Here is a 13,290-nt window from a genome sequence, read left to right as displayed (position 1 = left end):
GATTGGGAAAGTTTCTTCAGTTCTACAAATTTCTACCGAGACTCTACACAGAGAGCGAAAACATGTGGTCCCAGAACAGATTCATCCCAAAGATGTTTTTCCTTTGGACTCCGTAATGTTATTGCTTAACCATTTCTTACTCAAGCCAATGTGTAAAACTGCAGGATATTTCACATATAAATCTAGATTTCAAGGTTCTCTAGGAAATTCAGAAGATCCTGGGGATGCGTTTCCAGTGACAACACAAGACTGGTGGTTGCTTCTTTGGTGAGATCCAGCGGGCTTTTCTAAGAGCTGAAATGGGCCGCTTCAATGATGCATTTTACCTGACTGGTCAATGTGTGCATTGATTTTGCTACCACTGACTCTATTCAAGGCCCAGTAGGCCCAGTATTCAGATGGGGGGAAGGAGGCAGGATCTCAGATGAGTAAAGACACTTGTCCTGGGCATGGGAAATGAGAATGTTAGCCAGCTACTAAAAGTAATGTATGGCATCTATGGAAACTGTTAGGAGAGACATAAAAACATAATAAAATGCATTAGGTGCATTGGCAGAGGAGAGATGGGGTGGAAGAGAAATACACAAAGAAATGTGCACACCTCTCTAGCTCTCCCCTCTATGGCTCATCCAGTACTTACCAATTCAATCCATCACAAAATTCTGCAGGTTTTTAATCCTTTTGAATAAATGTTGTATCTGGCAACTCCTTGTCCTAGAAGCACAGCCACAATTCAGACACTCATGACCCTTATCCTGCTTGAGCTTAGCTGACATTTCTCAACTGGTCTCTCACCCTTGACTTCATCCTTCCAACAACTGTCAGTGGTCTGTTGAGAATGTAAGTCGGACCGCATCACTTCCCAGTTTAAAAGTTTTCACTGTTTCCCTTATAAGTTGTTGGGTTTGCTAAAGAATGAAATGAGGAACATTTTTAAAAATCCCCATGCTTGGTCCTTCCCTTCATATATTTTGATTTAATTGGTCAGTGCGGGGACTAAACAGGTATATTTTATCCCCAAGTGACTCCTAAGTGTCATCAGGTTGAGCATCACTGTCTACCAGGCAAGCTTCCGCTCCCTTAGCTTTGTTTTAATGCCTCCCAGTATGTTTTCTGTCTCCTGCCTACCTGTTAATATCCCCTCCAAATTCCAACAACAAGTTGCTACTGGCAAACACCTCGTGCAAATGTCTACTATTGCATGCACTTGCCTGTGTTGCAGTTAGCTCTTTATTTCCTCCCCCACTGTTCTCAGAGCAGCGACATAGCTCTGCCTTATCTCCAAGTGCCTGAGACGTGGTGGGCACTAAGGAAGATTGGCCAAACACCTCCCGAGAGATGGACCTGGAAGAGTAGGTAAAACGTGGAATGGCGAAGCTGTGCAGCCAGAAAGGGAGAAGGGACAATACTAGGCAAGCTAGAAAAACAGAAAGCACTTTTAGAGCTAAACAGAAAGTTGGTGAGCGTAAGTAATTTGTGAAAGCTTCTTTTAAGCTACAAAGCGGAGCCTGGCGGGGCCTGAGTAAATACACCAAAGGGAAGTGAGCCAATTTATTCCCTGCCCAATGGTGGTGTCAGATCCATTTGTTAAACTGCAAACTCTCTAGAGAAAATAGATCCCAGAACACAAGCGATTGTTTTATTACAATTATCATAATACCCTTCCTGTTTCCATCTCTCACTGCAAATCAGAACAATTAAAATGCAAAAAGAATTATGCATTTTGCAATTGCTAAATGATCTTTTTATATCCCTTTGCTGATGTAGTTTTGATTATTTCAGAAACAGTAGTTAGTTCTCCGCAGCGGTTTCTGCTGCTGACTTCAAATGATTCACGCAGTGGGGCTCTCATTCTTTCCCTTGAGATTTTGCTTCATAGTTGAATAGACTTCACCATTACTCATTTTCCTTCACATTCAGCCAAGATTTTTGTTTAATCTAATTAGTCCTACGTCTTCATACAACTCTAAACAACCTCCATCCTTAGAAGAATATAGTTATACCCTTCATACATTTTCAGAAACGTGTGCCTTCTACCAGCTGCCAGGACAAACCGGCAATAGTTGGTTCTTGAAATATCCCCATGTGAGTCAGAGATTCCAATTGCAACCAATTGCAATCCACCCCCTCTCTGTGCCCCACAAAGAGCTTTCAGTTTGCTGACATCCTGGATCACAACTGGTATTTCTAAGCACTGTCACTGCCTCATCGGTGCTTTCTTGTTAGTTTCATTTTGCTTTGGATTGATAAGCGCTGAGATGGTACAGAGGATATCTATACTGGAAGTACCTATGACGTGATCAAATTCACCATGGCATTTCTGCTTTGCCTGCCTTTATAAAACCAGTATCAGGCTTTGATACCCATGATTACAAACATGTTTCTTTACAGACCCCATTACAACATTCCCAGCAGATATAACTCATTTTAGCACTTCTTTGTCGATATTTAAGATGTTCACGGTGCAACAAAAACTATCCCATAGCTGATCAATTATTCATATTTTAGGAGTTTGTTGTTTGAAGTGGCACTAACAGTCAATTCCTGAAGCACCCACAAAAGACATCAAGTGCAGTACATGCAAATAAATTGTAAAGGTTAAATGATATTAAACATCTCTATCAAAAGATGTGCTCCTTGTACTTATTTATTCTAATTTATCTGCTCCTAATAAACATTACTAACAAAGTAAGGTGTTGAAAGAGGCTAGTAAAACGAATCTCCTTCCCTTAACTAATCTCACCAAGTTAAAACAAACATTCTCCACTTTCTACTATCTGGTGAGAACTCATGAGTCAGGTCCAAAGCAGAGTTATCAAGCCATGGACCTCGGACCAAATCTGGCTCACTGCATGTGTTTGTAAATAAAGTTTTATTGGAACATTGTCACTCCTATTTATTTACATATTGTCTGTGGCTGCTTTCTTGCTCTAAAGGTAGTGTTGAGTAGTTGTGACATAGATTGTTAAGGCCCACAATGCTAAAAATGGTTACTATATGGTCCTTTACAAAAACACATATCCTGACCTCTGGTCAAGAGGCATGCAAATATGTAAAGGTTTCAGAATTTTCATACCAGGTAGGGCTTTAACTGATTATCAATGCATTTATCTTTCCCAATCTGCATGACTTATTTCAAGGACCTATGAAAGGTCTATTGTATTTCTGACAAAATTTCCCCCTTCTCAGCCCCACAGAAGGGCTCATGCTCAGGTTGTGGGCTCGATCCCCAGTAGGGGGCCTGCAGGAGGCAGCCAATCAATGACTCTCATCATTGATGTTTCTTTTCTCTCTCTCTCCCTCTCCCTTCCTCTCTCTGAAATCAACAAAGATATATTTTAAAAAAACACAAAAGCTACTAAAGTTCCCTCTTCCTGCAAGTCTAAGTTGGCCAACACCCTCCATTACAACTCTGCTTTTCCTATGTACCCTCCTTAGTTCTCTGCAGGCTTGGACACTGATGACAGGAAGTCTACATTTAATTACATGCTTCCAACACAAAACTATTATCTGCTTTAAGAGAAAAAACTGTTCAGAGCTAAAGAACTAAAAGCACTTTTGTTTTTGTTAACTAAAAGCTTTCGTGTTCAAAGTCTACATTGGCTGGTCCAAAGGAAATCTCAATTAAGCTGTTTAGACAACGGACTTATAACCTGGTCAGGAGATGGCATCTACCCTTCAATGCACTATTTGTGAAATAAATATTTATGTTGTTCCAGTGGAGGATATTAGTGTCCAACCCAAGTTTCACAGGTAGATATCCCAAGAACATATCTCTTTCACCACATAATGCTAAGCAATCCAAACTCCTTCTGAGGCCTACAGGGTCACATAACCTAGCTCATCCCGTCCCTGCTCTGGGGTCTATCTCTTCTCACTTGCTTTGTTCCAGTCTCCTGGGCCTAATGTTGCCCTTCAAGCACGCTAGGCTCTGGCTTCCTTAAGGCCTTTGCAAAGCACCGCTCTATCTGCCCAGGTGCTCCGACTCCCACTTTTTCATGGCTGGATCCCTCCCACCGCTCAGCTTAAGTGTTTGGTCTCACTCAGCATTACCTTCCTTGATATAAATGAAGGAGTGCCCAGTCCACTCCCTTAATACCCTGCCTTACTTTCACAGCACATCACTCTGTTTTATCATCTTTGCAGCATTTATAACTATCCAAAGTCACACTGTTCATTTACCTTTTGCCCATAACCTTGTCTTGCTGAACCTCCCCTCTCTCACCTCTCCACCCGCAGCCCCACTCCAACTACAATGTAACTTCTGTGGTAACAGGAATCAGGATCTGCCTTGCTTGGGTGCAGAGCAGGTATTTACTCAATGAAATACTACTTTTAAGTTAAATGTTGTGATTTAAATTTACTTTTAAAGTAAGCATATAGATTAAATTAGAGGGTTTTCTTTGTGTCAACCTTATATAACTATAGCTTAAATATATGAAGGACCTTTTTAGTGATAACAAATTAAAGTAATTTATTTTTCTCTCACTCCTTTTTAAGTATCTTAAACATTTAACAATACCAGAAAACAGTTAAGAAAGAACTACTGTGTATTTAGTTTTATAGATTCGTTATGCTTTCTGTATTTTTAACTCAAAAGTAATGTATTGTGTGCTGTGTTTTTAAACTAACGATGTAAGTACTCAATATATTTTAATGTCACATTTAATAACTGCAGTATAAAATGACTGTCACATTACTGTTGTGATGGTGTCAAACCCATTACAAACTGTAGAGCGAATTTAAAACTTTTGTCACAGATCTAAACTTGAAATATCTTTTAAAGTAAGGTACTGAACTTCACTCATAATTTTAAACTGATTCTGGACTCCACATTTTCTTTACAGATATTAATATAAATTTAAGTTTACATAAAATTACCTGAACTCGACAACCAAAAAGTGGGACTGTGAGAATGAACAGTGATATAATTTGAGGGGGGGAAAACATAATGCCATCTAAAAAAAAAATGAAGATTTATTTGTACAGTACTGTAGTATTGAGTAAGCATGAGGTCCCTTTTGGATTTGGTTTTCTCTTTCATTCCAAATTACAGTAATCTCCTGGTGGCTCAAGTTTTAGGAGAATACACTTTCACAAAAGTCAATTAAAATGATTTTTTAAGTGTCAAAGCAGTGTGGTGTCCCTATCGTCCACTACTCTGGTCCCCTGCTCCGTGTCTTCTCTGTAACTTCCTACAGATCTTAACAGATCTCCAGGCCAATCTGGCTGGTTACGGTTCCAAAGCATTTCTCTACCCTGAAGCACATTGATGTTTTTAAAATGAAAGTCTTTATCTCTCACTCACCTAGCTGTTCTTAGAATAAAAACAAAGATCTTGAACAAGTTCTACGAAGCCTCACATTAGCCGGAGCCTGTCTACTTGTCTAGCCTTATTAGAATTCCCTCTCCTCCTCACTGTCTGGGATCGTCACCTCCATTCTTTCAGTCAGTTGTAGTTAACTTCCATTAGCTCAAAAATCATTCCTTGAAAGTTATGCATGTGATCTAATTTAACAGAATTATATACACCTTAAAAAAAAAAAAGAGTTGATGTAAAAACTGGTCAAATCTGTAGTTTAGTTAACACTACTGTGCCAACGTTGATTTCTTGATTTTGATAATGTATTGTCATTAAGTAATATACTATTATTGGGGAAAACTGGGTGGAGAATACATGGGAAATTCCTATGAAAGTTTTTAACTTCTTTTAAGTCTAAAATTATTTCAAAGTAAAAAAAAAAAAAATTACTCCTCCAGGAAGCCTTTTATTACCTTCTGAACAGATGAGGCACTTGGTTCCCTATGTTCTTCTCCCATAACACTTCCCATAGTTAGAAAGTGTAAGATTTTGAGATTAATATTAAATATTTGTCTATCCCACTGGAGTTTAAGCCCTTTGGGGGCAGGGTTCACATCTATTTATCTCACCATTTTATCCCCAATAGTTAACTCAAAGCTTGGCACAAAATATGTGTCCAATAAACACTTATTATAGGGACTATTAAACGCATGAATGAGCCAATCAGTCAATGTCCTTGGGAAGCACAAATGTAATAAAGACATATATTTACATTTTTAAAAGATACTGCTCAAATTATGAAGTTAATAGAATAATAAATGTCACCAGAGATCTAAACATGGATGCCTCTAATCTGGAAATGATAAGAGCTAATGAGAACAAAGCATAATAGCGACTAACATTTAGTGAATAGTTAATCCTGTCATTCAAAATGCTTTATAAGCAGGTTTTTTTTTATTGAATCCTTATGACAACCATATCAAGTGCATGTTATTTTCAATCTGCATTTTGCAGATGAAAGGCACATAGAGATTTTCAACCTGCCCATGGTCAGAATAACTATACAGCAGAGGCAGGATCTGAACACCCGTATTCCAGCTCCTGAGTCCATCTTCTTAAGGACTACTTTCTGTCTGGAGATAAAGTCTGAAAATACTGCTTGAGAGAGCTCTGGAAAGTGAACTCTGAATTCTGAAGACAGAGTACAAGCTGATATGAAACCACACTTCTTTAAATCTTTGTATCTCCATAATTTTGCACGAAGCTTTTCATGCAAGCATACACACACACACCAGCTTGGTGAACGAATAAATGGAGCAAAAGCAAACTGAGAAAAAGGGAACAGAAAAAATTACAGGTAAGGGAATTGGTTTCCACACAATCACTTTTCTCTCCGATTCTTCATTTCAAGATAGCTGTCATTTGAAAGTTTCCTGAATTAACTGAAGCAGGATAGTACGTGTAGGAGAGAGGGGGCTCCCACACAAATGATGGTTATTTGGAATGAGTCACGTAAATAGTAGCTAACTGAGAAAAATGAAATACACTAAGAATGTGAAGGAAAATAAATGAGAACAGATTAATCAATTATGACCAGGCTATTAGCAATCACAAGTAATTCACAAATATTTTAGATATTGTTCCATCCTTCAAGCTTACGGTCTCATCATAGAGATCAGAGATACCAAATATATCGTACTTTTGAATTTTTTTAAAAAGCTAATCCCTCTATACTCAAAATGCTTTGAAGTGTATGCATTTGTTGATTTTGAGGCATGATCTTAACCTTACTAGGTAGATACAGCTCTGCTGGGAGCAATTAATTCAGAAAGCCTCAGAAAACTGTGCAATGGGGCTAGGGGAACAGTAAAATAGCTGGAACATTTTCCTTGCTAAAGACAGCTGGATGCTGCTAATTTGGCTACTTTAAATGAGGGGAGGAGAAGAGGAAGCAGCAAGGTTTTTATTTTGCCACGCCTCTGTGAGTTCAGAGGAAAGGAAACGAAGGCAGGCGCTGAGAAGCGTGGTCAAGGAACGGGCTTGCTCCCTGCTCTCCGCAGAGCACATGTCTGCTAAGAGGCCTGCAGAAACCAACACGCTTTCCTTTCAGGGCTGCATATACCAAGGGGAATCTAACCAAAGACCTGCGTTAAGGAGCAATTCACTTTTTCTTTTTTAAATACCTTTATTGATATATAATTCACACATTATACAGTCCGTCCATTGAAAAGATGTAATTTAACAGAACTTAATGTGTTTATATATTCAATTAGCACCATCACCCTAATCTAATTTTAGAACATTTTCTTTATCCCAAGCAATTTACCTGTATACCTGTAAAAGGATGGCTTCATGGTTTGTGATAGAAAGTAAATAAATAAGTAAATAAATAAATAAATAAATAAATATCCAAGCACTCATGATCTAAGATAATAACAGAAATATACTTTTAATGAGATATGAATGTTCTCATTGTGAAATGGCCCTGTCTGATGGGATATATGCACTTTGATAGCCTAAGAAAGAAATCCTTTCCATTCTTAACTTCATTTGGAAGGTCTAACTATTTGATTTAGGCTATTTCTCTGAAGGTATCATTTGCTCTGCCCTTCAAACCAATTAAGTTCTGGTCATATCAAAACCAATTCACTCTCTTCCTTACCATGCTTACCTCCATCTCCAGCTATCTGGACCACTGGCCCATATAATACTGTACTTGCTTACAGTAAATATCTATAGCTCCATCCTCTGAGAAGCCCAAGCAAGAGCATTGTAAGAAGCAACAGAACAGAAAGATGAGAACACTATCCATTATCCATTAGATCAAGCCAAATTAATTTTAAAATAGTAAGTCTAAGAAAGAAGATGTATATATATATACACACACACACACATACATACATATATATATTTTAAATATGTCTTTATTGATTTCAGAGAGGAAGGGAGAGGGGGAGAGAGATAGAAACATCAGTGATGAGAGTCATTGATCAAATGCCTCCTGCACGCCCTCCAACCAGGGATCAAGCCCACAACCCGGGCATATGCCCTGACTGGGAATCGAACTGCAATAACTTGGATCATAGGTCAATGCTCAAAACTGAGCCACACCAGCCGAGCAGAAAAAATATATTTTTAAAGCTTAACTGAAGTAGATATGCTTCATAATTTCCCCCCTTAATTTTCAGCTTTATTCCTAGAATGAGAGTTGATAAGAGTCTCCTTTGTTTAGGACTTCACAGAAAGGCAAGCTGGGGACTTTCACATGCTGCAAGGAACCTGGTTTATGGACCACTCAGATTTTGATAATCTGTAGGTCAAATGAAAGAATTTGAGCATAGCACCTAACCCAAGTGATCAATAAAAATGTTAGCTTAATTTTTAAATAAGGATATAATAACAGATAGTACTTATTAAACATGTACCATAAGTCACCTGCGGATCTATGTTTACATTAACTCATTTAATCTTCATAAAACTCAAGAATACAGCCTCCACTACACCATGAGCATCATCATTACCAACATCATCATCATCCACATTTTAAAGATAAGGAAACTGAGGCAGGGAGCATTTTGTAATGTTCCAGATTACAAAATGACAGCCAGAACTTAAAACCAGACTGACTTAAAGGTCTATTTCTTAATCATTACCCTATGCTGCTCATCAGGAAATACACAGGGGAAAACAGTTATCTTACAGCATAGCGATCAGTCTATTCTCTAATGCCAACGAAATAAAGACATTCCCTGGATATAATGGTATAAAAACAAACGGAAAATGGATTGCTTCCACATAGGACAGAAATATAGTGAGTTCATAGGGAATATAAGAAGGTTCCTTTACACTAAGGAAAGAAAATGAAGGAGTGTTCACCATCGGAGATTTTTAAAAAATGGCAAAACGCAAGAGAAAATGAATGGATGAGACCATTTGAGGAATTAAACTATCGAGAGTTATGGTTTCTAAGGAAGATGTAGTAAACATGCAGGTCCAATTATAGTGGCCAAAGTGTTAACTGAGGTCTAGAATGTAACAGTAAGTGGTAAGTGATTTCACTGAAGTGAAACCAGTTTGATGGAAAAAGGTGCTAACAGTAGCTTCTTGGCTTGCATCTAGTTAAAAATAATGATTGGTAAATAACAAACTAAAGCTTCATGTGAAATAAAACTAACAGAAACCAATATGAAACTCAGCCAAAAGAAAAATATTCACCCCAGGATTACACCAATATTATACCATTTAAATTTATCTTGAATTTGCACCCATGTTATCACTGAATTGACCTCAATCGGATCACTACCTAAACTAGAAAACTAGTTGGCCTGGCAGGAGAAAGAGCTACTGCTAGTGCCCAAAAAGAAGTCAAACTCAACTCCTTCCCAAGACTATAGTTCTACCGTGGGTACATGCATTCAAGAAACAAGCAAAATCATTCCAAACATTCAAGGCAGGAGTGCAAAGAAATAAGATCCATGCACACATCTAGACCTAACAGTGGGGACATGTAGGGAATTTGAAATTGGCAATGGTAAAGACTAATTTTCTGATTAAGGAATATTATCATAATTTTTCAGCCTGGGTTTGAACCAAGGCTCCTAAGTACTCTCCTCCTTAATGCAACATCACACCTAACACCTTTCTATGGTGTTCCACACAGCAGATTATAATCCTGACTCCCTGGCTCTATGGAGTTAGTCATTTCAAAAGGCATTGAGTTGAACACATTAAATTAACATTACAAACTAGAGAGTGGCTTCTTTCCATTCCCTAACCCTTTGTGGTCCCCTTCTTCAAAAGTGAAAGAAAATTAATGATTTCATAGTTCTCAAACTGCTCTGACAAGCTACTATTAAATTTTGAAATAGGACTCCTGATCACTTGTGAACATACAAAACACATTTAGTTAAAAAGGAAAAACAAACATGGCTAAATGTGCTAATGAAGGCATAGAGAAATAAACCGGTGACACAGGCAATTGAAGCCTGAACATTTTTGTCTTTATGTGATGGTGAAGAAAACACTTTTTTCTGCACTGCTACCCATATCTTGATTGTTTTTAGTTTTAAGAGAAGGTGATGGCACAAGTTAATAGGTTACAGTCTATATCCTATTTTATCAGTTGTTCTTGAAACATTCTTAGTGACGGAAATGATCTCCAACTCTACCATGAGCTTTCAGCTACCATGAATATCCTCCAGGAGATTACTAAGGGATGGTCTTTCTTCTTTTAAAATACACAAAAGAAAAATGGCTCTTTTTTTTCTCTTTCAGCAGGAAGCTCAGGTTAATTTAAACATGCTATTCAACAATGCCAAGTGAATCTGTTAAAGGGAAAATACTAAATCAAGGCTGAGTAGACGAGGGCAAACGATACAAAATTAATTTGCAAAGAAGAAGCCTGTCCCCACACTTTAGTTGCAATAGGAAGAATGAGAGAGAATGGATTCTTTTCCAGGTTCTGTCTTGAGGTTGGAGGCTGATGTCACATGAAAATGTAACACTGTAAATATCTTAATTTAACTAAAAATTGCTAATCAGGCCTTTGTTAGCTCTCGTGTAAGACTATGCTATAAGCAGCGTGATGAAAGAGAAGGAGAGGGAGTCAGGGGAGGAGCAGGAGGAGACGGAGAAGGTGATGATCACCTGTAACATAGATTTCTTTTTAATGTTTTTATTGATTTCAGAGAGAGGAAAGGAGTGGGAGAGAGAGATAGAAACATTTATGATGAGAGTCATTGATCAGCTGTCTCCTGCAGGCCCTCTACTGAGGATCGAGCCCACAGCCCGGGCATGTGCCTGACTGGGAACCAAACAGTGACCTCCTGGTTCATAGGTCAGTGCTGAACCACTGAGCTACACCAATCAGGCTAGATTATTTTTTAAAACATAAAAAATAATTCCTTATTCCTAAACTCTTGACATATATCTGCCACTTTCCATCATAGAATGAAACAAAAGAATAGGTACTCAGTAGAAGAACATTTCTACTTATCTGAAAGGATAACTTCATGGATAAATAATTATATATAATAACTAAGAAAATCCCTAACTGCAATCTGATATTAAAGTGGGTTCCCAGGGTCCTCATATGCTTTTGCCAAAAATTAACAATTGTAAAACAACTTACTTTTTCACTCTAGCTGAAACAGGAAAATAAAGCCATATGCCCAATTTCTTTAATAAACTAAATTTAGATTTCAACTTTAAAATAGGTTTTGACATAAAGGGCTTTAAAATAACAAGAGCATCTTTCATTTGGGTCTTTTCCCAGTTAATTATTTGCTGGCATTGTATGAAAAATTCCTTGGCTTCGCTCTAAACCAACACTCCCAAGTGCTAATTAGGAAACTATATACATTATTAACCAGAGAATGTTGTGCTTAAAACATGCGTGTTCCATATGTATCCTATTATTAACATTATTCTTTCACTCCTGGAAAGCTCTCTTTAGAAAACAGAGCTCCTATTTAAACAAAGAAATTGGCTGCTATTGAGGAAATTCTTGTCAAAATGCAATTAATAGGTAGGGGCCAACTAGGAACAGGATCCTTGTCTTAGAAACATCCTAAACATGAATCAAATTTAATCTCACTGAAATAGTAGGTGGAGGGAAAAGCTAATGACTGCAGATGTTACACATTTTCATAGGACCAGGGGACTCCCAACAAGAACGGCCAACTCTCATATGAGCTAAAACCACTGCCTAGGAACCAGACATGCTGTGAGTACAAGCCACAGACATGCCTTTTTCCAGTACTATCGCTTCCAAAAGGCCACAGGACGGATGGGAAAAGAAACATATGCGAACAAGGTAGACCTAATGATTCCCTAATTACGAAGGAGATGTGATCTTTGCATTAATTGGCAAGCTAATTGACCACAATCTCAGTTTCATAAATTGAGTCCAATCACCCAAACTTTGGTGTCTCTACTCGGCAGACTTCTCACATTTCCACACCCTTCACCCAGCCACAGAGTTGTCAGTTCTGCTTGATTTGTTTGAATGCTGTACTCGACGACAGCTGTCGGAAACAGTACATGAGAACAGCTGCTCTGACAGCTACAAGGGGCTTGGAAGTTTAATTGGGCTCAATGTGACATTGTGCGTTTTTCTAAACATAGAAATATCCACAAAACTAAAGAAACTTCTAATGGGTCTCAACAATATTTACTTATTGGCAACACCAACTGGTTAACTCCAGTCTGCGTTATGTCATTGGTCTCATAGTATCTTTGCCACCCGACTGGTAAGAGTATTAAAAAAAAGGGAGGGACAAAACAGTAGGAGCAGTTACATGCACAAAAAAGAAGGGCATTAAGAGAGAGAGGAAATGGTCAGGAAGTCACATCAATAATCTCTTTCAAAGGCTGGCTGGTGGCCAAGGAGAATCCCACAGTGTCTCGGGATTTACTTCCAAAGGAAACGCATTCAGAGGCCCTGAGCCGGGTGCCAACTGCAAACAAAACCCCTCATTATGGTCGGCCCGAGAGCGGGGAGAAGGGCTTACTCTCAGCATCCGCGCGGAGGAAGAGGGCGAGGAGCAGCAGCAGCGGCCTGGCCACCCGCACCATCCTGCAGCCCGGCGGCCCGCGCCCGCAGCCCGCGGTCACTGCCTGGACGCCCGGCGAGCGTGTCCGCTCCGAAACTTCAGCTGCAGCGCTTTCAGAGCCTGGGAGGGGACAGCCAGAGAGAAGAGAGGGGAGAGAACACAAAGACGGCTTAGACTCCTCGCTCCGGCCCCCTTGTGCCATCACAAGCGCCACCGAGACACACAACCCATTATAAATACGCAAGATAGTGTAACCACGATGCCTTTGTATCGGGAAGCAAATACCTTGGATCGTACCATGGGGCAGCCCTCGGCTCTCTTGTTCCCACTGCCCGGCCATCCGAAAGCCAGCCACCTTGAATTTCCCTCTCTGCTTATGCCACCTTTGGGGCAACCCCCTGTGAGAAGAAACTTGTCACTTCTTAGGAAACATGA

At 39.1% G+C, this 13,290-nt stretch overlaps 1 protein-coding gene across 5 annotated transcripts in view; it reads right to left on the bottom strand.

Moving 5' to 3' along the window:
- PTPRD (protein tyrosine phosphatase receptor type D) overlaps window positions 1–13,290 on the bottom strand; it is a 470,419-nt gene that overhangs the window by 353,583 nt on the left and 103,546 nt on the right. For all 5 annotated transcript variants that reach the window (XM_016223581.2, XM_016223577.2, XM_087822669.1 and 2 more), the window contains exon 2: window positions 12,814–12,975. In XM_016223581.2, coding sequence (XP_016079067.1) covers window positions 12,814–12,877 — 64 coding nt within the window. In that variant the 5' untranslated portion in view covers window positions 12,878–12,975. The remainder of the gene's footprint in view (window positions 1–12,813; window positions 12,976–13,290) is intronic.

Source organism: Miniopterus natalensis, chromosome 12, assembly GCF_054644295.1.
Source record: "Miniopterus natalensis isolate mMinNat1 chromosome 12, mMinNat1.hap1, whole genome shotgun sequence".
Taxonomy (NCBI): domain Eukaryota; kingdom Metazoa; phylum Chordata; class Mammalia; order Chiroptera; family Miniopteridae; genus Miniopterus; species Miniopterus natalensis.
Note: the sequence above shows the minus strand (reverse complement) of the source record. Positions and strands in the feature narration are given on the sequence as shown.